Source organism: Myotis nattereri, assembly GCF_964212035.1.
Source record: "Myotis nattereri genome assembly, chromosome: 3".
NCBI lineage: Eukaryota > Metazoa > Chordata > Mammalia > Chiroptera > Vespertilionidae > Myotis > Myotis nattereri.
This window is the reverse complement of record NC_138077.1, coordinates 85404559-85431233: the sequence shown is the minus strand read 5'-3', so window position 1 is coordinate 85431233 and position 26675 is coordinate 85404559. Positions and strand designations below refer to the sequence as shown.

At 38.9% G+C, this 26675-nt stretch overlaps 1 protein-coding gene across 1 annotated transcript in view; it reads right to left on the bottom strand.

Moving 5' to 3' along the window:
- Window positions 1-7655: 7655 nt before the first annotated feature.
- The window catches only part of PROS1 (protein S), a gene marked incomplete at its 5' end in the record, with an annotated part of 86243 nt that continues 67223 nt past the window's right edge, over window positions 7656-26675 (bottom strand). The window contains 4 exons of the mRNA XM_081087262.1: window positions 7656-10558; window positions 13805-14030; window positions 16495-16643; window positions 26481-26649. Coding sequence (XP_080943388.1) covers window positions 10398-10558; window positions 13805-14030; window positions 16495-16643; window positions 26481-26649 — 705 coding nt within the window. The 3' untranslated portion in view covers window positions 7656-10397. The remainder of the gene's footprint in view (window positions 10559-13804; window positions 14031-16494; window positions 16644-26480; window positions 26650-26675) is intronic.

The window sequence follows — 26675 nt, the reverse complement described above, 5'->3', positions numbered from 1 at the left end:
ATCTCCCATCCTGCCTACCCAAAGAGGTCTTATATTTGTATATAATAACAGGGGTTTTAAAAATAAATAAAAAAAAATCACAGAACAAAGCATTGAATAATAACTGCATATATAATTGGAAAATAATTTTTATTTGAATAAATTTATGATTTACAAATGGGGGCAAAGTTGAATATAAAATTCTAGAGTATTTTTTTTTACTTTCTAAACCACACTATCTAAATATTATGTAGAAGAACCACAATATATCAATGCCTTAAAGTCATTTCTGCAGGAAGCAGCAAAGATATTTTATTGCTTTCAGAGGAAATGCATCTACATTACTTATGTTAGATAATTATTTTCTAGGTTCTTTACCTTCCCCCTAACATAATTTATGAGTCAGAATCTATGTCTTTTGTTAAAGGAACATTAACATGAGTGCTTAACTGAACAGCACTTCTGATCTTGCATCATAGTAAATCTGAATGTATGTTCTAGTGATGTTGGTGAAAATTGGAATGGTGAAAACAGATAGCATCAATACATCTTCCAAGGTTTTAAAACTTTACCCTTTTCCTGAAACAGATCCTCCCCTCACAGCCTTTAGAAAAAACTAAACCCCTGGCACCTGGATTTTGAACAATCAGCTCCTACAGGGACTTCCCTGATGACTGATTTCAGGAACACTGACTGTACACTCTCAGCAGCTACTTGGCCAAGGGCGGCACATCAGGGCATGGAATGCCATCCCATTATGTCCTTGTGGTTGCCATCCTCACCTTGGATAAACTAGCTGAACAACCTCTTCTTCCTGCCTCTCTCTGTACAGGGTGGGGCAAAAGTGGGTTTATAGTTGTTCATATGGAAAATAATATAAAAATTAATATGAGAATAAACTGTGTTTGTAATACTCACAACTATAAAACTACCCTGCCCCCTCTATACTTCTCTCCTTTTCTTTCTTTTTCTCAGTCTCTTTGTCTAATTCTCCATCCATTTTTTCCGTTTTAATTTTTATTATTTTATTCTTGTTCCCACTTTCCTCTTCCAGACATATTCCCCTTTTTATATAATTCTATGTCTGCCTCTCCTTGCTGTTTTCCTCCTGGAGCTCTTTCCTTCTTTCTTTCCATTAGTATTTGTTGTTTCTTCCCATCTCACTCTTCCCTTCTCTATATTTGGCTCATCCTCCTTTCCTCTACCTAATATTTTCCCCTATTTTCATGCTTACTTGGTCTTTTTCTTCTGTTTCGCTCTCCCTTTTTTTTCTTTCCTTTTTCTTTCATTCTTTGGCTTGTCTTTTATTTTTATTTTTTTTAATATATTTTATTGATTTTTTACAGAGAGGAAGGGAGAGGGATAGAGAGTCAGAAACATCGATGAGAGAGAAACATCGACCAGCTGCCTCCTGCACACCACACACTGGGGATGTGCCTGCAACCAAGGTACATGCCCTTGACCGGAATCGAACCTGGGACCTTTCAGTCCGCAGGCCGACACTCTATCCACCGAGCCAAACCGGTTACAGCTGGCTTGTCTTTTAAATATCTGTCCCTATTTCATCATCTCTGTCCCCTTTAAATCTCTCTTTTTCTGTGGGTATCTCAATTTGTCTCTATCTACTCTTATTTAAGTGACTACAAGGAAGTAGATATTTCATTTCCTTTTGAATTTTTCTCTATTTCTATCTTATCCTATTCATCCAGTATCTTTTGTAGTCTTTGTTTCTTCTCTTTCTTCCACTTCATTATTTATTTTGTATCTTACCAAACCTCTCAGTGAATCTTTGTTTTCATATACTTTTTCTTCATTGTCTTTTTCTCTCCTGGTTTTGTACACACACCTGGTCCTCTGTATCCTTTCCTTTATTTCTATTTTTCACTCAATTTCATGCTTTGTCTGCCCTTCTGGTGTGTGTGTGTGTGTGTGTGTGTGTGTGTGTGTGTGTGTACATATACACGCAGGAGACAAAAGGAATGGGGAAGGGAATACATGAGGCTAGAGCAGTGATTTTCAACCTTTTTTTTCATGATACACATAAATTACTAAAATTCTGCAGCATACCAAAAAATAAATTGTATTTTTTGCTAATCTGACAAAAAAAATGGTATAATTTTGACTGATCTACAAATAATAACAGTAGTTACCTATCCTTTTTTCTCCAAAGTGACTTTTTAAAAATCAGATGCCTAGACATATTTATAAGGGTTTCAGTACCAAGAATTAACCAATCAGACACAACTTTATTATATGACATGACCAATAAGATGCAACTCTATTACATGACCTATATATTTATGGTTCACACTGTGCTATATTGTAAATCAGAAGACACCTTAATCAATAAGCCAAATTTAACTGGAGTCATGTTCATTTTCGCTAGCACTAGCAGGCCCAGAAGAACACTTGCTTCTCAAATTCTGGGGCCCAATATGGTGGAAGTCTTTTCAATTTATATGTTTTTCAGCTCTTTGTCTCCAAATTTGGAATGAGACTTCCGGACCTTCTGAGAAAAAGTCCTGTTTGCTGGGACAGGGCTGTGAGACCATATCTCAAGGCCTGGCCTGGCGCCAGCACTGACAACTCTGTCTGGGGCATAGTTTATGGCTTCTCTGGAATGGGGAGTAGCCTTATTTCCCCTATTATTTAAGCAAGCAAATGTTTACAGAAGCCAGAATAGCAGGGTTAAAATTTTAAACAGCAGTTTTTACCCAAGATGGAGATTACTATACTTCAACTGGATAGCTACTGTTGTGTTGACTGTTGTCATTTTTTTATTTGACAAACTAAGGAAAAAGAGGTCAGTGCCCCTGGCTAGTCAGGCATTGCGTGTTTTAAAAATTCTTGCAGCACACTAGTATGCTGCGGCACACTGGTTGAAAATTGCTGGGCTAGAGAATACTACGCTGCTGTAAAAAAGAAAGAACTCTTACCATCCACAGCAGCATGGATGGGCATGGAGAGCATTATGCTAAGTGAAATAAGCCAGTTGGAGAAAGATAAATACCACATGATCTCACTCATTTGTGGAATATAATGAACAACATAAACTGACGGACAACAACAGATCCAGAGACAGAGAAGCATCAATCGGACCATCAAACTTCAGAGGGAAGGTAGGGGAGGGTGGAGGGGAGGGCGAGAGATCAACCAAAGGACTTGTGTGCATGCATATAGGCCTAACCCATGGACACAGACACCAGGGGGGTGAGGGCATGTGCTGTGGGGTGGGGGTGGCCGGGGAGAGGTCAATGGGGGCAAAAGGAGACATGTGTAATACTATAAGTAATACTTTAAACAATAAAGAATTTTTTTAAAAAAAAGAAAATTACTGGACTAGAGAGTAACCCAGAGGCTGGATCTGTGGCTTATTACTTGGTTACCCATGGGAATCTTCTGATTTAGTTGTCTGGGATGGGGCCAGTGAATCTGGTAAGCATCTTGGGTCAAGATCCACTGGTTTAATGATGACAGCCCTTGAAAGCCCAATTAATCATATGTACTTCAGGCAATAATCAATAGATAAACAAAGGAGGTTATGAGGATTATAGTGAAATATGATCTTTGTGTGAGAGATCATCTGGAAACATTGTGGGCAACAGGACTTGGAAGCAGAGAAACTAATGGAAATTCCTATCTTATTGGGCCTAATTCAAATAGGGCCTACTTCACTAAGCTTCCATTTGTAATCCATTTATTCCTCCGCATAGCCTCCTGAAATGTTTATTTCTCTGCTGCACCACTTATCAAACTCAAGCTCATGTTTTAATTACTTGTCCATTTGTCTTCTATTCCCTAGACCTGTGGTCGGCAAACTGCGGCTCGCGAGCCACATGCAGCTCTTTGGTCCCTTGAGTGTGGCTCTTCCACAAAATACCACATGCAGGCGCACGTACAGTGCAATTGAAACTTCATGACCCACGCGCAGAAGTTGTTTTTCGGCCTGGGCAAGTCTATTTTGAAGAAGTACTGTTGATATTTGGCTCCGTTGACTAATGAGTTTGCCAACCACTGCCCTAGACTATAAAACTGTTGGTGGCAGGACTAGAGCATTTTCTTCACTGTTTCCTAGGACAGTATCTAGCCCAGAGTTCCAATTATATGATTACTAGAGGCCTGGTGCATGAAATTCATGCACGGGGGGGGGGGCGGTTGTCCCTCAGCCTGGCCTTCACCCTCTCCAATCTGGGACCCCTTGGGTGATGTTCGACTGCTGGTTTAGAGATTGGGCTTAAACGGGGAGTCGGACATCCCTCTCACAATCTGGGACTGCTGGCTCCTAACCGCTTGCCTGCCTGCCTGCCTGATTACCCCTAACTGCTTCTGCCTGCCTGCCTGATAACCCCCTAACCACTCCCCTGCTGGCCTGGTTGACACCTAACTGCTCCCCTGCCAGCCCTATCACCCCCAACTGCCCTTCCCTGCTGGCCCAATCACCCCCAACTGCCCTTCCCTGCTGGCCTGGTCACCCTCAACTGCCCTCCCCTGCTGGCCTAATCTTGCCCCCAACACCCCTTCCAGCTTGATGGCCCCCAACTGCCCTCCTCTGCTGGCCTGGTCTCACCCCCAACTGCCCTCCCCTGCTGGCCTGATCACCCCCAACTGCTCTCCCTGCAGGCCTAGTCACCCACAACTGCCCTCCCCTGCTGGCCTGGTCTCCCCTAATTGCCCTCCCCTGCCGGCCTGCTTGCCCCTAACTGCCCAACCCACCAGCCTGGTTGTCCCCAACTGCCCTCCCTGCTGGCCTTGTCACCCCACGCAGCCTGCTGTTTGGTCATTACTGTTACTGTGACGGCATCCCAGACAATTTGCATATTCCTCTATTATTAGTATAGATACAAGTTTTCAGAGTCATCATCAGCATTTGCTTAATTGAAAAAATATCACATTTGTCTTCAGAACTATTAAATTGATAATATTATTGGCTGGGATTCAATGATACAGCAGGCTGTATGTAGAGTTGGAGATAAAATTTGTTTACTCTAAAAATATAACATTTACTAAGTGATGGGATAACTAATAAGAATAAAGGCACATATAGTTTCAAATTTGGGTACATCTTGGGATACAATTCCAGATTGACATCTTGCTAGTTGCATGTATAAAGAAGACTAAGTCTGTGCCTATTTTTCAGGAAAGCCAGCTACTAGTCCTCTGTGGCTACCTTGTACATGCCAAATTGGCTCAGGAAGGCTCCAGCATCAACTCCAAGGTTCAATAGGGCTTTAACTACACTTTAATATGCATTATATTTATTACTTACATTTATATAATTTATTATTTTGTTTGCTTATGACTAGGGAACTACAGATAATAATGTTAGATTCTCCCTATGTCAGTTAAATATTAGCCTAATCTCCCTTCTGTTCAAATCAACTTGAAGAAGGATCAAATGTACCAAGCTATTTTTTCCATCTGGAGACTAATCTTATATAATAAAACCTTCATATGCAAATCGAACAAAGGGTGGAATGACTGGTGGAATGACTGACCTCCATGCAGAGGCTCACGGTGGGCTCATGGCTGGCAAGCGCAGCACTGACCTCCATGCAAAGGCTCACAGTGGGCTCGCGGCTGGCAAGCACAGAGGTGGGAGCACTGCTCAGTCAAAAGCCAAACTCAACAGCTGGATAGCACAGTGGCAGTGGCAGGAGCTTCTCCCACCTCCGCTGCAGGTGGGCAGTAAGGAGCAAGGGGTTCTGGACTGCGAGAGCCCCAGACTTTGAGAGGGATGTCTGACTGCTGGCTTAGGCCCGATCCCCGGGCAGACATCCCCCAAGGGGTCTTGGATTGCGAGAGGACACAGGCCGGGCTAAGGGAACTCTCCCCCGCCCCCCTCAGTGCAACTGGGCCTCTAGTTACAGAATAATATTTCAGATTCCACCATTTGAAACTTTAGCAGGAAAGATTTCTCACCAGTAAAATACAAATTGTATTGTACAATTTCTCACATAGAACTATTGTCATCATTGGAGTGGGCTTGCTGTGGAAAGTAGTTGCAGGACACAGAAGTGAGTCTGTAAGTTCACTGGATGCTACTCTTATCCACAAGGTCATTGCTATACCATGGCAGGTCTGCAGCATTGCAGAAGTAGTTGCTGTGGCTCAGGATATGCCTCAAAACCTCAGGGTATTACTTGTTCCAAACCACTCCATACTCAGTTCGTTCCACTTCTGACCTTCTTAGCTTCACATTATCTTGATTCAATCTTTTCATGGTATCAATCTGATTTGGTAATCAGACCTTGCAGTGTTTATATTAATATGTACCAGAAAACCGCATAGGATGCTGATCCATGAAACTGCCCTTCACTGTCATACTCTACAAACATGAACACAAGATAGCCAAGAGCTAGGAGTGGACCCAAGTACATCACTGGATGAACCTTTGACCAATGTCTCTTCCATTGAAGAAAGCCCAATTTTCAAATATAAATTCTCTGTGAAAGCTTGAAACCTGATATTAGTTAGTAACCCATGTGTAAGATCACTGTCAAATCAATCTGTTTGTAAGGAACAAACTACTTAATGTAGAAACAATGATCAAAAGTTGTATTGCCTCCATTTCTTAGTACAACTTGAAAGAACCTGCTTTGTAACCCCAAGGAATAGGAATATGAGGCCTACCACAGGCTGACTTGAGTATTGTCATTTCCTATTCAGTTGGGTTTATCTCTTCAGACATTCTACCTTATGCAGAGTAATTACTCAATAATATTTGTTGCTAAATAAATGAATTAGAAATTTTTCACACTTGTCTCTAGAGCAGCGGTTCCCAACCTGTGGGTCGCGACCCCTTTGGCGGTAGAATGACCCTTTCACAGGGGTTGCCTAAGACCATCCTGCATATCAGATATTTACATTACGATTCATAACAGTAAAAAAGCAGTGGTACATTTACACCATGGGATACTATGCAGCAGTAAAAAAGAAGGATCTTTTATCCTTTGATACAGCATGGAGAAAGACAAGTATCACATGATGTCACTCTTATGTGGAATCTAATGAATAAAATAAAATAGATCCAGAGACACAGAAGCATGGAACAGACTGATGAATGTCAGAGGGAAGGCAGGGGTGGGTGGGTAGGTGGAGGGAAGAGATCAACCAAAGAACTTATATGCATATATGCATAGCCCATGGACACAGACAATAAGGTGGTAAAGGCCTGGGATGGGGGTGGGGGTGGGCTATAAGAAGTCAATGGGAGAAAGAAAGGTGACATATGTAATACTTGCAACAATAAAGATTTAAAATAATAACTAGCTAATTACAAAAAAATAAAAATAAAAATCAATGGAAAAAATATCCTCCAGTGAGGGTTAAATAAATAAAATTTCCTCTAATATCCCAGTCTTCTGTACTGACTGTAGAGATTAAAGGCTTAAGGGGTTTCCCAAAGAAATGTCTATTATTAAACAAATATACCCTCCAAAAAAATTCCCTATCAATAATACCACTTTCAAAATGAAAAGATTATAAGACTCACAGGGATTGATACAGGAATTAAAACTTCAGACAGGAAAACCAAGGTTAGTAACTCTGTTCTCACAAATGAACCACTATTATTACTGACCCATAACCTGTCTGAAAATAGTAAGTTCTGGGGGACAATGTAATGACTCTGTCACTTGGATTTTTCATGACACAAAGCTCAAATAGCACCAAATATAAACCACTGTTCTCTTTATTTTTTCATAAAAAGCTGGATTTATTATTTCTGAAAACTGCACAGTAACTTTTAGTTTGTTCATGTTCCTGGCATCACAAATCTGAAATACAATTTCATTCCTCAATTAAGAACATATACTCTGAAAAGTGATTAGGTTTGTTTTTCTAATCAATCATCCTACATATAGGGTATCTAAAAAATCTTTGCTAAGCAACATATAGCTTTATATTTTTTAATCTCTGCATAAAAATGAAAAAAACAAATCAAGGCATACAAATTTCATTTTTTCCTGTATTTGAAATACTATCTTTTGTTTCCTTTAACAGATTTTCATATCCATTGCAAAATATTTTGAAGCTCAACTGCCCATTTAAGACAGAACGAAGGAATTCTAGAGTATCTGAACTAAGCACCGTCTTCCCTGAACTGAACCAAGAATTCTATCAGGGTACCCCTGGGCTTTCCGGCCATGCCTCCCCGCAGATATGAAATCTCATCCTTGTTAGTCATCACACCTGCTGTATCTAAATGCCCCCCTTCGGATGAATCCAAATGCTTTCAGGAACACTGCGCCTGGGCATGCTGCGGCAGATCTATACTTTCCAATGTATTAATCAGCAAGCTGGCAATCTACAACCTGTCTTGCATAATGTTCAGTACCAGAGTTCTCTTTAAAATTAGGAATCTATGTTTCTTGGCAAACATCAAGATCAAAGGTCAAATGAAAGATTCTTAGCCTGAGGTCTAGACACCTTCTCTCTCTAAGCCACATGTGAGTCCATCTCAAAGATAGATGAAATTTATAAATAAGTACATGGAGCCTCTAAGAAGATTACTGCACGTTGGAAGGTTCTATTTCTAATGACAAATGTGGAATGGATCTGTATAGTTCAGTGCAGTGGGACATAGTTAAATGAGAATCAGAGAACTCCCCTCTCAAAAAAAATTCATTTTTCCCTTTCTTCCATTCTCTTTTTCTCTTCATAAACTTTGTTTTTCTAGGTCCTTATTTGTTTTTAAATCCTCACCCAAGGATATGTTTTACTAATTTTAAAGAGAGGGATAGGAAGAGAGAAACATCCACCGGTTGCCTCCGGTGTGCCCTCCTGGGAGGACGCTCCAACCAACTGAGCCACACAGGCCACCACTCCACTTCCTTAGTTTTTTTACACCAAAGTAATCATCAGTAGTTGCTTGCTGAAATGTATTCCCCACAGTACATGGTAGTAATTGGGAGAAAAATTACATCCATTAAGATGGTCTAGCACAATTTCTGGCAAATATTTAATACATGTGACTTTTGCTTTTCTTCCTTTCTCAGCTCCCGTGTGTACAATGCAGCCTTAACTATTCATCAGATATTTGAGCTTTATCTATCTTTGAACTAAAGAACTACTGTGCTGCATGAAGAGTTATATGCATACTATGTAATTTTATATTGTTTAAGCAATTTTTAAAAATTTATTGATTGTTGAGAGAAAAAGAGAGATTTGTTGTTCCACATGTTTATGCATTCATTGGTTGACTGGTGTATTGTGCCCTGACCAGGGATCAATCCCACAACCTTAGAGTATCAGGACAATGTTCTAACCAACTGAGCTACCTGGCCAGGTCTATAACTTTATGTTCTGTTCAAAGAGTTGATAGAATATAGATAACATTCATATAAATTTTAAAAATATACAGCAATTTATTATGTTTTACATGATATAAAATACCTCTAGTGGGAAAAAAATAGTTTATTCTCTAAAACTGTCAATGAAACATAAGATACATTCTTAATGTGAATCACAGGTTTAGGAGTGATAGAACTACTTGCTCCAAAGACACAATATTAACGATGTCCCTCTGTTGTTACTCTTTCATTAAAACCTATTTTAGTTTTCATAGTTCCCTTTATCCTTCAATAAACAGTCACACTCTGGCAACTTATTCAGGTAATTAAAGTTGGAATCATTCATTCTTTCCATCATTAAGTTCTACTTTTTCTAATCTGGAGCTTGTGTGACCAGCACAGTCAAATTTAAAGAATGTACCCACTCCCAGTTTCCACACCCATCCCAGCACCATCTGGTAGCTCATCCTCGTGGAATCCAGTAAGTAACTGATAAGATTCATGTGCTGCTGTCTGAAAATGTGTCCACTTGTTCTCTAATTCAGTAAAACGACTGGTTCAAATGTGAAGCCAGTGAAAGAAAGGTGAAGCCGAAGCTGGTGCCCCTGAGGAGTTGTTTTGGAATAAAGCTGTAAGGCCTCCCACTCAACTCAAATGAATAGGCCACTCGCTGTCTCTTCTGCTTTCATTAGGAAGAAACAAAAACAAAATAGTACCTGCTATGATCAATAGTACTTAGTTTCATGAACATTTGTTTAGGTTTACTTCCTTGCCTTCCAAGAAAACTAGATATTTAGACACTAGTTCATGATGACACAATTAAAATTTACCTTTACAAACATAAAAATGAAGAAATGTCATTTGTAGCAAAAATTCAAATTAACTTTCTTATGTTTTTTCATTATTTAATTTCTAGACAGCAACAGAGGTAAGAACTTTTTAATGTGATTTATATCACAAGAGAATCTTGTTTTCTCAAAAAAGGACCTTTTTAAAATTCCAAGGTCAAACAAAGTACCATAAAATAATTAAGGTCTGCCCATCATAAGTAAAACCCTTCAACTATTTTTGAAATGTAGGTATAATTACAAAAAGGGGAAAAGATGTTATCAGCAGACAAAAGATGACTTAAGGGCTCTTTTTGTTTTCCAAAACTGATGGACATGTGTGAGCTCTAATATCATTGTGTTTAGAAACGGCTTCATCCAGATCCAGCTGTACACCATTCACATTCACTTCCATGCAGCCATTAAAAAAGGCAGTCACTGGCGTTGCACTGAATGGTACAACTGTAAAAGAGAATATTAAAAAAATTAGTCCAAGATTTTTACCATCTTATTTCCTTACACTTAGTGGAATCACTCAAACTTCCCATTTCCAACCAAATTCTACCCCTAAGGGAAAAGTTAATAATGTAATTCTATTTAATAAATTTATATAAGAGAGTCTATGTGTATAAGGCACTGAGCATAGCACTGAACTCAGAATACATGAGTTCCTTTCATTTCATAAACACAATCAGTTCCACCCAAACCTAAGATAAACACACTAGGGAGAAATGAGCACATTCTTACTTATAATGTGGAACTTCATTATTGTCTCTTTAAATCTGAGCAACAGTTTAAGTACTGTTAAATCACTTTTTCAACTCTAAATTATAGTTACTTAGAAATCTTTTTTAAATGCCATGATGAATATGTTTCTTTTATTATTACTGGAATTAAAGCAAATTTCTTTATTTTCCAAAGAAATAGTTTCTTGCTGAGCACACATTGGCAGATCATGATAGGGAATTCACTTTTATGTAATGTTTGGTTCTAAAAAAATAACAATTTTAATGATGCTTCAGTGAATAGTTTATGGCCTCTGGGGCTTTCTATACTTTCACTCTCTTTATCAAATTTAATACGTAGGTAACATCCTTGGATTCCTAAGAACTACAGTTCACCATAAAAACATCTATCTCTCTATTGTTTTCTCTCTCTCTCTCTTTTTTTTTTTTTTGGCACCTCCACTCCATGAATCTTAATTCCCAATAGATATTCTCAGTCCTTACTCTTCTTCCTCAGTACCTTAAGCAAATATATATATATATATATACACACACATATATATATACACACACATATATATATACACATACATACACACACATATGTATATATATACATATATGCATATATACTTTAAATTTTCTACACTAACTTGACAATACACTTTTCTGTGGGCTTATATTTATTAAGAAACCCTTTTAACTGTGGCTGAGCACTATGGATTATGCCACTATTATAAAAATACCGCAGAATGATCAATTTTCCCTGATTTTCAATTCATAACATGCAATTTATTATGCCTATTTTGCATAACAATTATAATTTACCCATCCGACAGTTTACATACACTCTTAATATCTCAATTTTCAGTTCCCCTTAATTTTTCCTCTTTTTTCTAAACCCATCTCGCCTGAAGTCAGTCTTCAGTGCCGTTGCCAAAGTCCTGGAACCACTGAAGTTTTCATAATTTCACTTCTTTTAAAAACTGCATTCAAATAATTTGTGAATGAGATAGTAGTGGGTTTCAATGTAGAATTTACTCATTTGAACTCTAATTATAATTCCTAATAATTAACCATGCTAACTTAACTAACTTCCTAATAATCAACCAACTTTACATAGTTATCTTTATCTGTCTATTTATCTATAACTGTTAGAGCCTATTTATTTCTATTCCTCCAAAACCCAGATATAAATGCCATATATGGGAAATGAAGATCCTGATCAGTTAAAGTAATGGAATGAAGGTTACTAAAGTCCAGACATCAAACTCAGAATTCTCCCCATAAGAGTAACCTGCAAAGGTATTTGAAAATTATTTTAAAGAACTTTCTGCCTCAAATTTTTTTTTGTTGCCATTTAAAGTAAAATATTTATGCCAATTTCGTATTTTCTAATATTAAGTTAAAGATGAACCTGCTTTGCCTCCAGTTTTTTCCATCTTGGTGTGAAACCCCCACCCATGCTACTGCTCATGCCGGATGCCTAGGAGATCCTACCCCAGTAATCATTAAATCCTATTAGTTTCATTTCTCTTATACATCTCCAATTTAATCACTGTATACCATCTCCACTGCCATCACCGTGGTTCAATAGCATCCTCATCTGTAAAATGGGGTAATAAGAGTACCTACTTGACAAAACTGTTTTGAAGATTCAGTGAGTGGATACATGTGAAGCACTATGAACAGGTAGTACAGTTGTTGCTGCTGTTATTAATACTGCGCCTTCACCTGGACTACTTCCGGAGCCCCCAACTCATCTTGTCCATTTTTTCCTCCCATCTGTCCATCTCCATTCATTATACAGGGTGCTATATTGATGATATACAACTTGCTTGTCTAAAACTTTGTAATGATTTTCATAGCTCTTAAAATTAGACTCAGGACACTGTCCCAGGAGTACAAGCCTCCTAATTCCCCGCTACCCCCACCCAGTTCAGAGCCTCATCCTGCACTGCCATCCCCCTGCTCAGTGTGCTATCACCATACTGATCTCTATATTCCCCAAGCATGTCAACCCCTTCCCATTTTTCCAGCACATGGACCATTTTATTTGCATATTAATGCTAATCCCCACTCCCACCACCTGATTAAATTCTTTTAATCCTTCAAATACCAGATTTATATCTTGGGTGGCGAGAGGTAGAAGAGGCTAAAGGGGAAATAAATGGTAATGGAAGGAGACTGAAGTTACGACAATTTTATCTTTTAAAATTTTTCTAATTACTTGCTTAATGTCTGCCTCTGCCACTAGATTGTAAAACCCTTAATAGCAGGGATCATATCTGTTTATTACTGTATTCCTAGTGCCAGGATGTAGATTCTTAAGAAATACTGGGTGAAGAATGGATGAATTGAAGAATAAATATTGAATTCACAAGACTATTATGAGGATGAAATGAAATAATAAATTCTTTCTGGCTAGGATAGCCAAATGAGGCAAAATGTGGTTAGTTTCAGTTCACATTTAAAAAAAATAAACAAAAATGTACAATAAAATGTCAATTCAAACCATGAGGAAAAGAATAATGGATATAGGAATTTTGTTTTCCCCTCCGATGTCCTTTTACTAAAATTACTTATTTAAAATACTATTGTTAGGTTTGATCAAATAATTGAATCACTAGCCCTCCCCTGGGAACTGACCTGTAGGCCACTTCAGAATACACATTCCCTTCCCCTTAGACCACATTCCACTTGCTAAGGCCATTATCTCTCCCCTCTGGACTTTCCCAGGATCTGGACCTGCACAGAGAATACTCTGCCCAGGAAAAAACCTGCCTAGAGTCCTTTAAAATCTCTGACTCCCTGTATTTGGGTGCTGGCATCATGTTGGGGCTCAGCCCATCTGTTATCCAGACGACCTAATAAATTCATAATCCCTCACCACTTTGGCCTCATGCGTTCCTCCTTTGGTGACTCTAACAACTATCCCTGTGATTAAAAATACACTTTTTAAAACTGAAGAAAAAGCAGATACCCGGAAGGCCACCCAGGTAAGTGGCTACTTTTCCTTTCATTGCTTTGTCCAAGATGCCAAATTCTCTTTGAAGATCTTCAGAGTAGATGATGTCATATTTAAGTGGAGTCACCAGCTCCAGATTTGTTCTGTTGATTCTGAATTCCAGATGAGATTGTTGACTGGAACACAGACTTAAGGCCTCTATCCGGAATATTACCGTATTTTCAACGGATACCAGGATATCCTAAAGAATAGGCAGACACAGTATAAGCAAGTACTGATGGTAATACTACTTAAGAGTGATTTAGGGTTTTTGAAACTCAAAAACTGAATTTCAATGAGAAAAACATGTATGATAGAGCCTCCAAATTTAAATGAGAACACTACTAATTATTATCTCTATATAAAAGGCTAATATGCAAAGTGTCCCCTCGGAAGTTTGACTGGGAGACCAGGAGTTCGATCGCTGACCATCGGGGGTGGTACGGAATGAAGGAAGACTCTGCTGGCAGCTGGGGAAGGAAGGCCCCAATCAGTCCTGATCACTGGCCAGGCCTAGGGACCCCACCCATGCAAGAATTTCGTGCAACGGGCCTCTAGCAATAATCATAATTTTAGAATATACATTAGTTTTATAAACTTCAGGTTTAGCTAAGATGTAAATGTACAGTGACTTCTGAAAATTCAATAAACCATCAGAGTTGTGATACCAACAAGAACCTAGTGTCTGAAGCAATGTTTTTCTATTTATGAACCTTCCTCACTTCAAGACTTGCATATATATATGCAAGACTTGCATATATATATATATATATATATATATATATATATATCCTGAATCACTATTTGTTAGGAAAAAAGACTTGGAAAATTTAAAGTGCTCTAGTAAGACTGAAGAGATTTTTGTATCACCTAAGCAATCTTATAGACTTGGGAAAAAGTGAATGAGTAAACCAGGAGAGAGAAACAACAGGGATCACCAGCAGTAAGTTACAGAGTATTTAACAGATGATTCTCAAAAGAAAAAATGTACTTATTTTGCTGAACTTTTCAAACTACTGATACACAAAAGTACTCAACTTGTTGAGTGTGATTTATGCATATAGCTTATTTGGGTACAGAGGAAATGTTAATGTGAAGAGAGAAAATAAAATCAAAACCAGAGAGATGCAGTGCTAGATGCATGCTTCCCAGATGGCAGAGAGAGTCTGAAGTGCCTACTCAGGCATCCAAGATGCTTATGTTAAGTCTATACATCTCAAATACAGGTTACTCAGGAAGATCTGTTACTGTGTTACATGTTCCAGATCCTTGAACTCCTTTAGACTTAAAGATGGTCAGCTGAAAAGCTGTTCCAGAATGATCAGTAGCGTGTGGAATAATATTATAAAACAAAGTACACAGATCCTGAGAAAGCAATCTGACATGCCAAAATAGGGAGTCACGGAGACAAATGGCAAAGAGATGACATAAATATCAAAGGCATAGCCAGCAGGAGGATGAACGTAATGTTAAAGATAGGAATTCCATTTTGTTTATTTAAAAAAAAAAACACAAAAAAACAAGCAAACAAAAAGCTGTGATCCCAGTATGGTAAGCTCCTGTGGTGGTAGATTAGAGATAAAAACTCAGCAGGATCTTTTCAGGTTGCTTACAGTTAACTACCAGAAACTCCTCCAGGTCATCTTTTAAGTTGCAAACAACACCTTTTTATTACTACAGACATTATTCAATTACATATCTCTTTCTAAAAGCTCCAGAGAGCATCCACGCCAACCTTGGCACAAATGTAAGCTTCTTGCTGTAGCTTGTTGGAATCCACAGTGGGTAACATGAGAACAGAGCTATCAGCCTCTAATAGAAAGTGGAATAATACAGATCTTCTGATAAGTCTCATGTTTCCTTTGAAGCAAGCGTTTTTCCTGTTCTGCCTCCTAATTTTAAACCAGAGTTGCCAGCAAGAAGCCACGTGAACTGCTTTTAGTTTTCTCTAGTCTTTCCTAATTTACTCGTGGGAGAAAAGATTACGTGTGCCAGAAAACACAAGCATTATAATTAGGCACTGAATAGCTGAGAGCAGATTGTAGTCAGACTCATTTCTATTGTGCCAGTACAGACTAATTCCCATGATTCCTCCAAAATTCTGAATAAGGGTGGATCCCTATGTACTCTGGAAAGGCCCCAAGCAGCCTGTGTGTGAGTCTGCTTAATCTTAGCTACAGATGCAATAAAGCTTTTCAATTTCTCACCCTTACTTCTGGGTTCAGACCTCAGAAATAAGCCAGCAAAAAAGTAACAATAATGGATATCTATTGAGTCCTTAATGATGTGCTAGAGATTGTATCAAATACTTCACCATCAGTTATCTCATTTAATCATGAGAATAGCATTTTGAGGTAAAGACTGCTATTAAATTCATTTTACAGATTTAAATAAAAAGCAAGGATCATAGCCTGGCCGGCATGGCTCAGTGGTTGAACGTTGACCTATGAACCAGGAGGACATGGTTTGATTCCTGGTCAGGGCACATGCCCAGGTTGCAGGCTCATTCCCCAGTGTGGGGCATGCAGGAGGCAACAGATCAATGATTCTCTCTATTTATTGATGTTTCTATCTCTCTCCCTCTCCCTTCCTCTCTGAAATCAATAAAAATATATTTAAAAAGAAAAACAAAAAACACGGATCATAAAGGGTTAGAATAAAGTTACCTGAAGCTTCTCAGAGGAGGAGTCCACCAAGGACAAGGCAAAGGGCACCGTGTCCCCTGAAACCAAGGCAAACATAACGCCAGTGCCCGTGGATGGACGAATATTCAAAACCACATTTACATGCCAAGCATCAGGGTTTGATATATTATCTGTTTAAACAAACAAACAAAAATTAGGATCAAAGTACAGCAGAAGGAATAAATATAATCTCATTACTATTCAAAGCCATTTTTGTGTAATACTAGAGATTTTAGTTCTTCCTGCTCAATGACCTATATGACGTAGGCAAAACAAAACACAGAGAAACATTAATGCAGGCAAGAAACACATAAACAAAACCCCATCTTTCTGTTCTTCCCAGAGTGGAATTCTGGACGGTGGCATTTAGGATTATTATGCATTTTCCTTGTTTGCTCTTTAACAGCTCTTCCTTCTGCTGTGCATACTCACCAATGCTCAAATCTCAGAGTGGTCATATTTTAAAGTACACATTTAGAAGGAAATTCAACAACTTCATTGTAATATATCTGAGGGAAAATTTGGGTATAGCTGTCATTACAACATCACCACTTCCCATCCATAAAGAGGTGAGGTTAGAGCAATAGAAAGGAAAAATATGATTTCTATGCATAGGGGAGTTGGGTAGTTTGATAATAGAGAGATACTCTTAAGTCAACAGCTAACTTTGACATTTGATAGAGACTCTTCTGTTACTCTCTTGCATAATACCTAACATTCTTTTTCTTAATTACTAGGTTAATTGCCTACCACATTACGATGCAAGCTCTCTACATGTCTCTACCATCATTGTGTTTTCCACAGAAGTCACTCAACACATATTTGTTGAATTAATGTTTCCAAAATTGTTTGATTCCTAAAAATATTAGTTCACAATCTGAATGCAGCCTTCCTCATTTAATAAAGTAAAATATAACAATAACTCAAATACCACTTAGGGGTTTTGAAAGGATGAATGTGAATGGACAACATAATTTTCCTTTGACAACATGTTCTTCCATTTAGCCACATCTAATGCTATTATATTTTTTCACTATAATAGTCTAATTCCCTTCAAGAAAAAATATTTTTTATGTAATCATTTTGAATTAAGTAAATTTAAGGCAATAACAAAGTCAAACTAAAATGAACGTGCAAATGCTCAGAAACTACAATGTAAAATTAAATATTAATTTAAAAGATCTCTTTCAAATTACCCATAAAAAACTACTTGCTTATTAAAGTTCTTTTTTCAGACACAATATAATTCTTATTTTCCTCTTTTTCTGAATTTTTTCCTCAATTCAACAAATTGTTGTAGGCCAATTATTTTCCTGTATTCAGTAATCAATCCACTTTAAATATTTTTAAAAATCCTTTAGCCCTAGCCGATTTGACTCAGTGGATAGAGCCCAAACTGAAAGGTCACCAGTTTGATTCGGTCAAGGACACATACCTTAGTTGCAGGCTCAATCCCTGGCCTGGTCCAGGCATGTGCAGGAGGCAAGCAATCGATGAGTCTCTCTCCCATCAATGTTTCTTTCTCTCTGTCTCTCCCTCTCCCTTCTAATCTCTCTAAAAACCAGTGCAAAAATATCGTCAGGTGAGGATTAACAACAACAACAACAAAAAGCCTTTATTTACAGAACAGAAATAAAAGTTTAAAGCACTGTATTAATTTATGTTAAAAAAAAGAAACAGAAAGTATTGGTATAAGACTCTTCCGTAAAACTGTAGTAAGTCTTTTTCAGATTGCAAATAAACACAATTAAAATATAATGTTTTCTTAAAGCAGAGATATCAGATTAACACTAACTTTATAATGTAAACTCTTAGTAGCTCAAATATGGAACTCATAAAACAGAAAAAGACAAAGAACCCAATAAAATAATTAAAATATACCATATGGAGAGATACTCAACTTTAGTAAAAATTGGGATAATACTATTTAAAACTATGTATAAGATTTAATTTATGAATTCTCCAATTGAAAAGAAATCTCAGGCATAAACCTGTTTTTTCTGTTGGTAGAAGTAGAAATTGACAAAAATCTTTGGAAGAGAATCTGATCAAACAGTAAGAAGTACATTTGCATAACCTCTGAGAGAAATAATCTAAGAATATCCTAAAGACTTAATTACATAAAGGTACAAGGATGCATGCCCAAGGATACTCATGGAAGAATTATTTGCAAAGGTAAAAGCTTGGGATCAGTCTGGCAAGTCTGTAGAAAACTGGAAAGAGCACTGTCCCCGCCCTTACAACATCAAGAGCCCAATTATCTACATAATCACAGCTTGTCTTGGCAGAGCAACTAATTAGAAACCTAAAGAAAGACAGGTGCTTCCAAGGAGGGACAGGATGAGAGTACTCACTTACCCAAGGCAAACACTACATACTATACAATTTGGTAAGAAGAATTTAGATTAAAAAAATGTTTTTATCTTTATTGTTGAAACTATTACAAATGTTGCCCTTTTTTCTCCCATTGCCCCCCATCCACTTGGTTTGCGCGGGGTCACAAGCCTTTACTACCCTACTGTTTGTGTTCATAGGTACTGCATATATGCATATGTTTTTTGGTTAATCTCTTCTCACCCTCCAATCACCCTACCCTCTGAGATTTGTCAGTTTATTCCATATTTCCATGCCTCTAGTTCTACTTTATTCATCAATTTATTTTGTTCACTAGATTCCCTGTTCATTTATTATTTTTAGATTTAATTGTTGATAGATATGTATTTATTGATTTTTTATCTTTTCTTCTCCTTCTTCTTCTGAAAGATTAGCATTCAACATTTCATGTGATACTGGTTTAGTGGTGATGAACTCCATTAGCTTTTTTTTTGTGTCTGTGAAACTCTATCTCACCTTCAATTCTAAATGATAGCTTTCCTGGGGAGGGTGATCTTGGCTGTAGAGCCTTGCCACTCCCTTTTGGGCTGCAAAGTTCCTGTTGAGAAATTGGCTGACAGTTCTATGGGCACTCCCTTATAGGTAACTAACTGCTTTTCCCTTGCTGCTTTTAAGATTCTTTGTCTTTATCCTTTGGCATTTTAAATATGATGTGTCTTGATGTGGGCCTCTTTGGGTTTCTCTTGTATGGGACTCTCTGTGCTTCTATACTTGTAAGTCTATTTCTTTCACCAGGTAGGGGAAGTTTTCTGTCATTATTTCTTCAAATAGGTTTTCAATAGCTTCCCCTCTCTCTTCTCCTGATACCCCCATGATGTGAGTGATAGTATGTTTGAAGTTGTCCCAGAGGCTGCTTACGCTCTCTTCATATTTTTGGATTTTTTTTCTTTTTGCTCTTCTGATTAGGTATTTTTTGCTTCCTCATATTCCAAATTGCATCCTCTACTCTACTGTTGATTCCCTATCAATTATTCTTCATTTCAATTCGTGTATCCTTCATTTATGACTGATCTTTTTTCATGTCTTTGGTGTTCTCACTAATTTCCTTGAAATTCTCACTACGATCCTTGAAGCTCTCCTTCAGATCCTTGAGCATCCTTATTAACTATTGTTTGGAACTCTGTATCTAGTAGTTTGCTTATTTCCATTTCATTTAGTTCTTTTTCTGGAGATGTCTTCTGTTATTTCATTTGTGACACGTTTCTTTGTCTCCACATTTTGGCTGCTTCCCCATGTCTGTTTCTATGTATTAGGTAGAGCTGCTATGTCTCCTGGAACTGGAAGAGTGGCCTTCTGTAGCAGGTGTCCTGTAGGACCCAGTGGCTCATCCTCCCCAGTCACCTGAGATGGGCACTCTATGTGCACACCAGTGTCAGCTTTGTGCACAGTTTTATTGTAGTTGAGCCTTGATTGCTGTTGATGGAATTGACCCCCAGGCCAATTGAAGGAACTGACCCCCAGGCCAATTGTCTGTGAGGACCAGCTGCAACTACAGCAGAAGAGCTGCTATGCAGGAGACACCTCTATGGAGCAGGACTTGCTTCAATGGGGCTTTGGTGCTCACTGAGTTTGCCCCTTGAGCGTGTTGCTTGTGGATGTATAAAGCTGTAATCTGGCACGGTCTGAAGCTGTCCACCAGGTACATTGGCTCTGGGGCCCTTTGGGAGGTGCAAAGTCAGCCACTGCCTGTGCCCTGCCTGGGGCCACCTACCGGGAGCTACAGAGTGATCTGCAGATGGCTGCTACTTGTGTTGGCCTTAGAAGTGCCCAGGAGAGCCCAGTTGTTAAGCAAGGCAGGCTGCTGCTAGTGCTGGGCCTGGGGCCTCTTATTGAGAGGTATGAGGCACACTAATGCTAGCTGATGCCTATTTGTGATATTTTAGGAAAATCTGAAGCCTGAGCCAGGACAGGCTATTCATATGGAATAGCTGCTACAAACAGCTTGTGTGGGGCTGCAAATTGAGTGGGGTGGTATCTCAGGGAATCACCATAGTGGAGCAAACAGTATGAGCCAGATTGGTGGAGACTTGGATATGGTGCCTGCCAGTCAGGGGGAGGTCTCAGCATAGGAACAATGACCCCGGCAAGGAACCCTGTCTGGGAGAAAGCTGTCCCCAAGTTCTTGATCCGATGCCAGACAATCCAGTTCCTCCTGTATGTCCCTGGATCCTCCCAAGCCACTGCCTCAAGCACTGGAGCTCAGAGGGAGTGAGTCTAAGTAAGTCTATGTGCTTCCCTTTAAAAGAAATTGCCTGGGACTCCAGCAGTCTCCCTGTCACTCAGCCATAATCCCTGCTGGTTTTTATAGCTGAAGTTTTGGGGGGGCTTCTCTTCCAGCACTGGAACCCTGGGCTGAGGAGTCTGGTGTGGGCCTTGCTCACCACTGGAGGCCTCTGAAGCCTAGATATCCCTCCTGATTAAAAACATGCTACACATGGGTGTCGGACCAAGCCGGTCCACGCCTTTGCCCTTCCTATCAGTCTCAATATGCTTTCTTCTTTACTTCTCTAGTTGTAGGACTTCCATTCAGTCATATTTCAGTTCTGAATGATGGCTGTTCTGTATTTTAGTTGTAATTTTGATGTGGTTGTGGGAGGCAGTGAGTACTGGAATTTACCTATGCCGTCATCTTGGTTCTAGAACTAGGTAAAATTTTAACAACTTCCTAAAGTCTTAGTGGGAGCTGGTGTGATAAATAAGCTGTGGGAACTGCAGAAACACTATAAATTCATACCCATTCATAGGCTTTCTACACAGACCTTACTGGGTGCTCAAGAGAAAAACTGGGGGCAGAGAAAGAGTTTAAAGAGTGCCTTTTTCCTAGTGCAGGCCTAGGAAAGAGAAGCAGTAACCAGCAGGAAAGGCACAAAGTCTCACCCAGATCATTCTCTGTGTCTTCCACACAATTAAAGCCTTAAAGCATGGGGGGAAAGTCGAAAACCTGCCACCATTAGGACACATATGAAGACCCATGTACCTACAGATTATAGAAAGGAAACAAGAAAACAAAAACAATCTACCATGAAGGAGAAACAGAAAAATACCTGAATCCAAGACATCTCCCCACTGCTGTGAGGGAGAGAGACAATGAAAAGTCCAATCCTGAGCCCCAGGAATACAACACTCACCCAATGTTATATAGGCAGACAGACAGGAGCAGAGCAAGGATGGTGGGCCAGGTACAGAAACTCACCAGACCAGAAAGCCCTAGATGCCTAACAAGGAGCAAAACTGGGGGGGAAAAGAACCTCATCCCCAGGGCAACCTTTCCTCCCCTAGTATATTGCTGGTCATGCAAGTTTAGAATACCACCTCGACCTTTTCCTTCCTAAAGATAACATCTAGGCCTCAGTTGTATTTCAACTCCAGACCCAAAAAAGCAGCAAAACCAGACAAGTGATGCTATGGACCAGCTACATTGACTAATGACCCCCTGCCATGGCACCAACCAATCAGTGGATACCAAACCCTGACAGGGCACACCTGGAAAGCTGATGAATATTCTATTGAGACCTTCCCCTGAGACCTCCCTAAGATTTCCACCTGCAAGAGAGAGATAAGTATGCTCAGAATTAAGGACACAGTGCACACTCCCCGCCCCTGCCCCCTCCAGGGGAGTACACATGCACTATTCCCTTTGCCCTCCTTCCTTCTAAGGGTCCCACAAGTCTTGCAACCACGGGAGCAATAGGCAGCAGCAGTTCGTCCAGGCCTAACCGCCAAGCCCTGTCACCAAGCCCTCTTTTCTCTGACTATTCAGTGAGCCAAAGCATCCCAGCGTAGGCTTTCCTATTGCTTCTTCTATGCCCTTCTTTGTTTTATTGTCCTAAGTATATTTTTGCTGCAGCCTGTAAATTCTTACTTACTTTGCTACACTTTGTCTCTCGATTGGAATATTTCCTTCAAGAAGACAAGACCCAAGGTTTCATCATCTCCCCGGTAACACTAAGACTGAATCTGCACCAGAATAATAGAGAATACTCCTCCCATCTCTAGCCTGCAACCCCCCAACCCCTCTAAGAAGCTAGCAAATATTAAGGAATGAGTAAGAACACTCTGCTGGGTGAGGCAAGACCATGCAGAGACACTTTGTTGATGATGTCATAAAGAAAATACCTAGCCTGGCCCGAACTGGCTTAGTGGTTGAGCATCAACCTATGACCCAGGAGGTCATGGTTCAATGCCCTGTCAGGTTGCAGGCTCGATCCCCAGGACGGGGCATGTAGGAGGCAGCTGATCAACGATTCTCACTCATCATTGATGTTTCTCTCTCTCTCCTTCTCTGTTCCTCTCTGAAATCAATAAAAATTGAGAGAGAGAGAGAGAGAGAGAGAGAGAGAGAGAGAGAGAGAGAGAGAAAGAAAGAACACCTAAACCTTGGGACAAATAAGCTATTAAGAAAAATCCTCTTCAGCAACATAGCAGGATACAAAATTAACACCCAGAAATCTATGGCATTTTTATACACCAATAATGATCTCACAGAAAGAGAAACTAAAAAATCCATTGCAACAAAAAAACTAAGATACCTAGGAATAAACTTAAAGAGGTAAAAGACTGGGAAAACTATAGGACATTGAAAAAGAGATAGAGGAAGATATAAACAAGTGGAAGAATATACCATGTTCATGGATTGGTAAAATCAATATCATTAAAATGTCCATACTACCCAAAGCAATCTATAGATTCAATGCAATCCCCATTAAAATACCAATGGAATATTTCACAGACCTAGAACAAACTCTCCAAAAATTTATATGGAATAAAAAAGACCCCTAATAGCCACAGCAATCCTGAGAAAGAAGAACAAAGTTGGAGAGATCATAATACCAGATATCAAGCTATATTACACAGCCACTGTTCTCAAAATTGCCTGGTACTTGAATAAGAACAGACATATAGATCAATGAAAAATAACAGAGAACCCAGAAATCAACCCAAGCCATTATGTTCAATTAATATTTGACAAAGAAGGCAAGAGCATACAATGGAGTCAAGACAGTCTCTTTAATAAATGGTGTTGGGGAAATTGGACAGATACATGCAAAAAAATAAAAATAGACCACCAACTCATACCATACACAAAAATAAACTCAAAATGGATAAAGGACTTAAATGTAAGACGGGAAACCATAAAAATACTAGAGGAATCCAAAGGCAACAAAATCTCAGACATATGCCGAAGCAATTTCTTCACCGATACAGCTCCTAAGACAATGGAAACTAAGGAAAAACAAACAAATGGGACTACATCAAAATAAAACCTTTCTGCACAGCAAAAGAAACCATCAACAAAACAACAAGAGAGCCCATTGCATGAGAGACCATATTTGCCAATGTTATATCCGATAAGGGTTTAATCTCCAAAATTTATAGGGAACTCATACAACTTAACAAAAGGAAGATAACAACCCAATCAAAAAATGGGCAAAGGACCTAAATAGACACTTTTTGAAAGTGGACATACAGAAGGCCAAGAGGCATATGAAAAAATGTTCAAAGTCACTAATCATGCAAGAGATGCAAATCAAAATGACAATGAGGTACCATCTCACACCTGTCAGACTGGCTATCATCAACAAATCAACAAAAGACAAGTGCTGGAGAGGATGTGGAGAAAAAGGAACCCTGCGGGTGGGAATGCAGACTGGTGCAGCCACTATGGAAAACAGTATGGAGTTTCCTCAAAAAGTTAAAAATGGAACTCCCATTTGACCCATTAATCCCACTTCTAGAACTATAGCCAAGAAATCAGAAACACCAATCAGAAAGGATACATGCACTCCTATGTTCATAGCAGCACAATTTACCATAGCTAAGATATGGAAACAGCCTAAGTGCCCATCAGCAGATGAGTGGATTAAAAAACAGTGGTACTTCCACACAATGGAATACTACACTGCTGTAAAAACAAACAAACAAACAAAAACAAACAAAAAACTCTTGCCATTTGCAACAGCATGGATGGATCTGGAGAGCATTATGCTAAGCAAAATAAGCCAGTCAGAGAAAGATAAGTATCACATGATATCACTAATTTGTGGAATATAATGAACAACATAAACTGATGAACAAAAATAGAGACATAGACGCATCGAACAGACTGTCAACTTCAGAGGGAAGGCAGGGGAAGGTGGAGGGGGACAGGGTAAGAGATCAACCAAAAGAATTGTATGGATGCATATAAGCATAACCAGTGGACACAGACAATAGGGGAGTGAGGGCCTATGCTGGGAAATGGGAGGAGGCTAGGAGAGGTCACTTACGGGGGGAAGGGGGAAGGAGACATATGTAATACTTTCAACATACAGAATTAAAAAAAAAAAAAACCTCTGGATTACCAACTGCTACCCTAAGCACAAGATAATATTAAAAGAATTTGAAAAGTAGTCACAGAAATAACAAAATCTAAGCTGCTCAACACTTGAGTAGATTGATTCATCATCCCTCAGTAAAGAGCCTAACAAAAGTGGAAGTGCGCTCATTTCCAGATCTAAATGTTATTTATCTCAGTCTCTGCTGTTCTGCATAAGATGCCCACCTTTAAAACAAAAATTATGTGATGTGGAAGAAAGAATGAAAAAAGCAACACATGGTCAAGAGACAATGCAATCAACATGATCAGGTTTGGATATGACACAGACATTGGAACTATCAGACAGGAAATTTTAAAAAATTATAATTAATATGTTGAAGGCTCATTGGAAAAGATGGGACAACATGTATGAACAGAAAAGAAATTTCATGAGAGGTGAAAATTTTAAGAAAGAAGCAAATGAAAATACTAGAAATGAAGATGCATCCTTTTAATTATATTAATTAGTAGACTCAATACAACTGAGAAATTGTTGAAGCTTCAATTGAATTTACCCAAAATCAATCAGGCTATGTGCCAGTAATCTTTAAATAATAACATAGGGCCCTAACCAGTTTGGCTCAGTGAATAGAGCGTCAGCCTGCGGACTCAAGGGTCCCAGGTTCGATTCCGGTCAAGGGCATGTACCTTGGTTGAGGGCACATCCCCAGTAGGGAGTGTGCAAGAGGCAGCTGATTGATGTTTCTCTCTCATCGATGTTTCTAACTCTCTATCCCTCTCCCTTCTTCTCTGTAAAAAATAAATAAATAAAATATATTAAAAAAAAAATAAAAGCCAAAACCGGTTTGGCTCAGTGGATAGAGCGTCGGCTCGCGGACTGAAAGGTCCCAGGTTCGATTCCGGTCAAGGGCATGTACCTGGGTTGCGGGCACATCCCCAGTGGGAGATGTGCAGGAGGCAGCTGATCGATGTTTCTCTCTCATCGATGTTTCTAACTCTCTATTTCTCTCCCTTCCTCTCTGTAAAAAATCAATAAAATATATTTTAAAAAAAAATAACATAGGCATATTCAACTACTTTTTCCCTCAATATGCTGGGGAAATTTTTATAAAAAGTATATAATAATATGAATAAGCTTAATACTATGCCTGGCAAAAAGTAGGCACTCATAATGTTTACTGAAGGAATTACTGCTATTTGTCAATGAATAAATTTAGTCATTAATGAGAAAAGAGAGATAAAATGGGAAATCACTTACTATAATCTATGCTAAATTGAGCAACTCCAGAACCAGGATAGTAGGAACCTTTCTCCACAGTGATAAAACAATGCTTATTTTGTCTTTCTTGAATAATTTCATCTACTCTTGCAGTTCCTTGATTCATCAAATTCCAGCCTCGCATACATCCATCTAGACGAGGATTAATCTAACAAAATAGAATATATGTCAAGG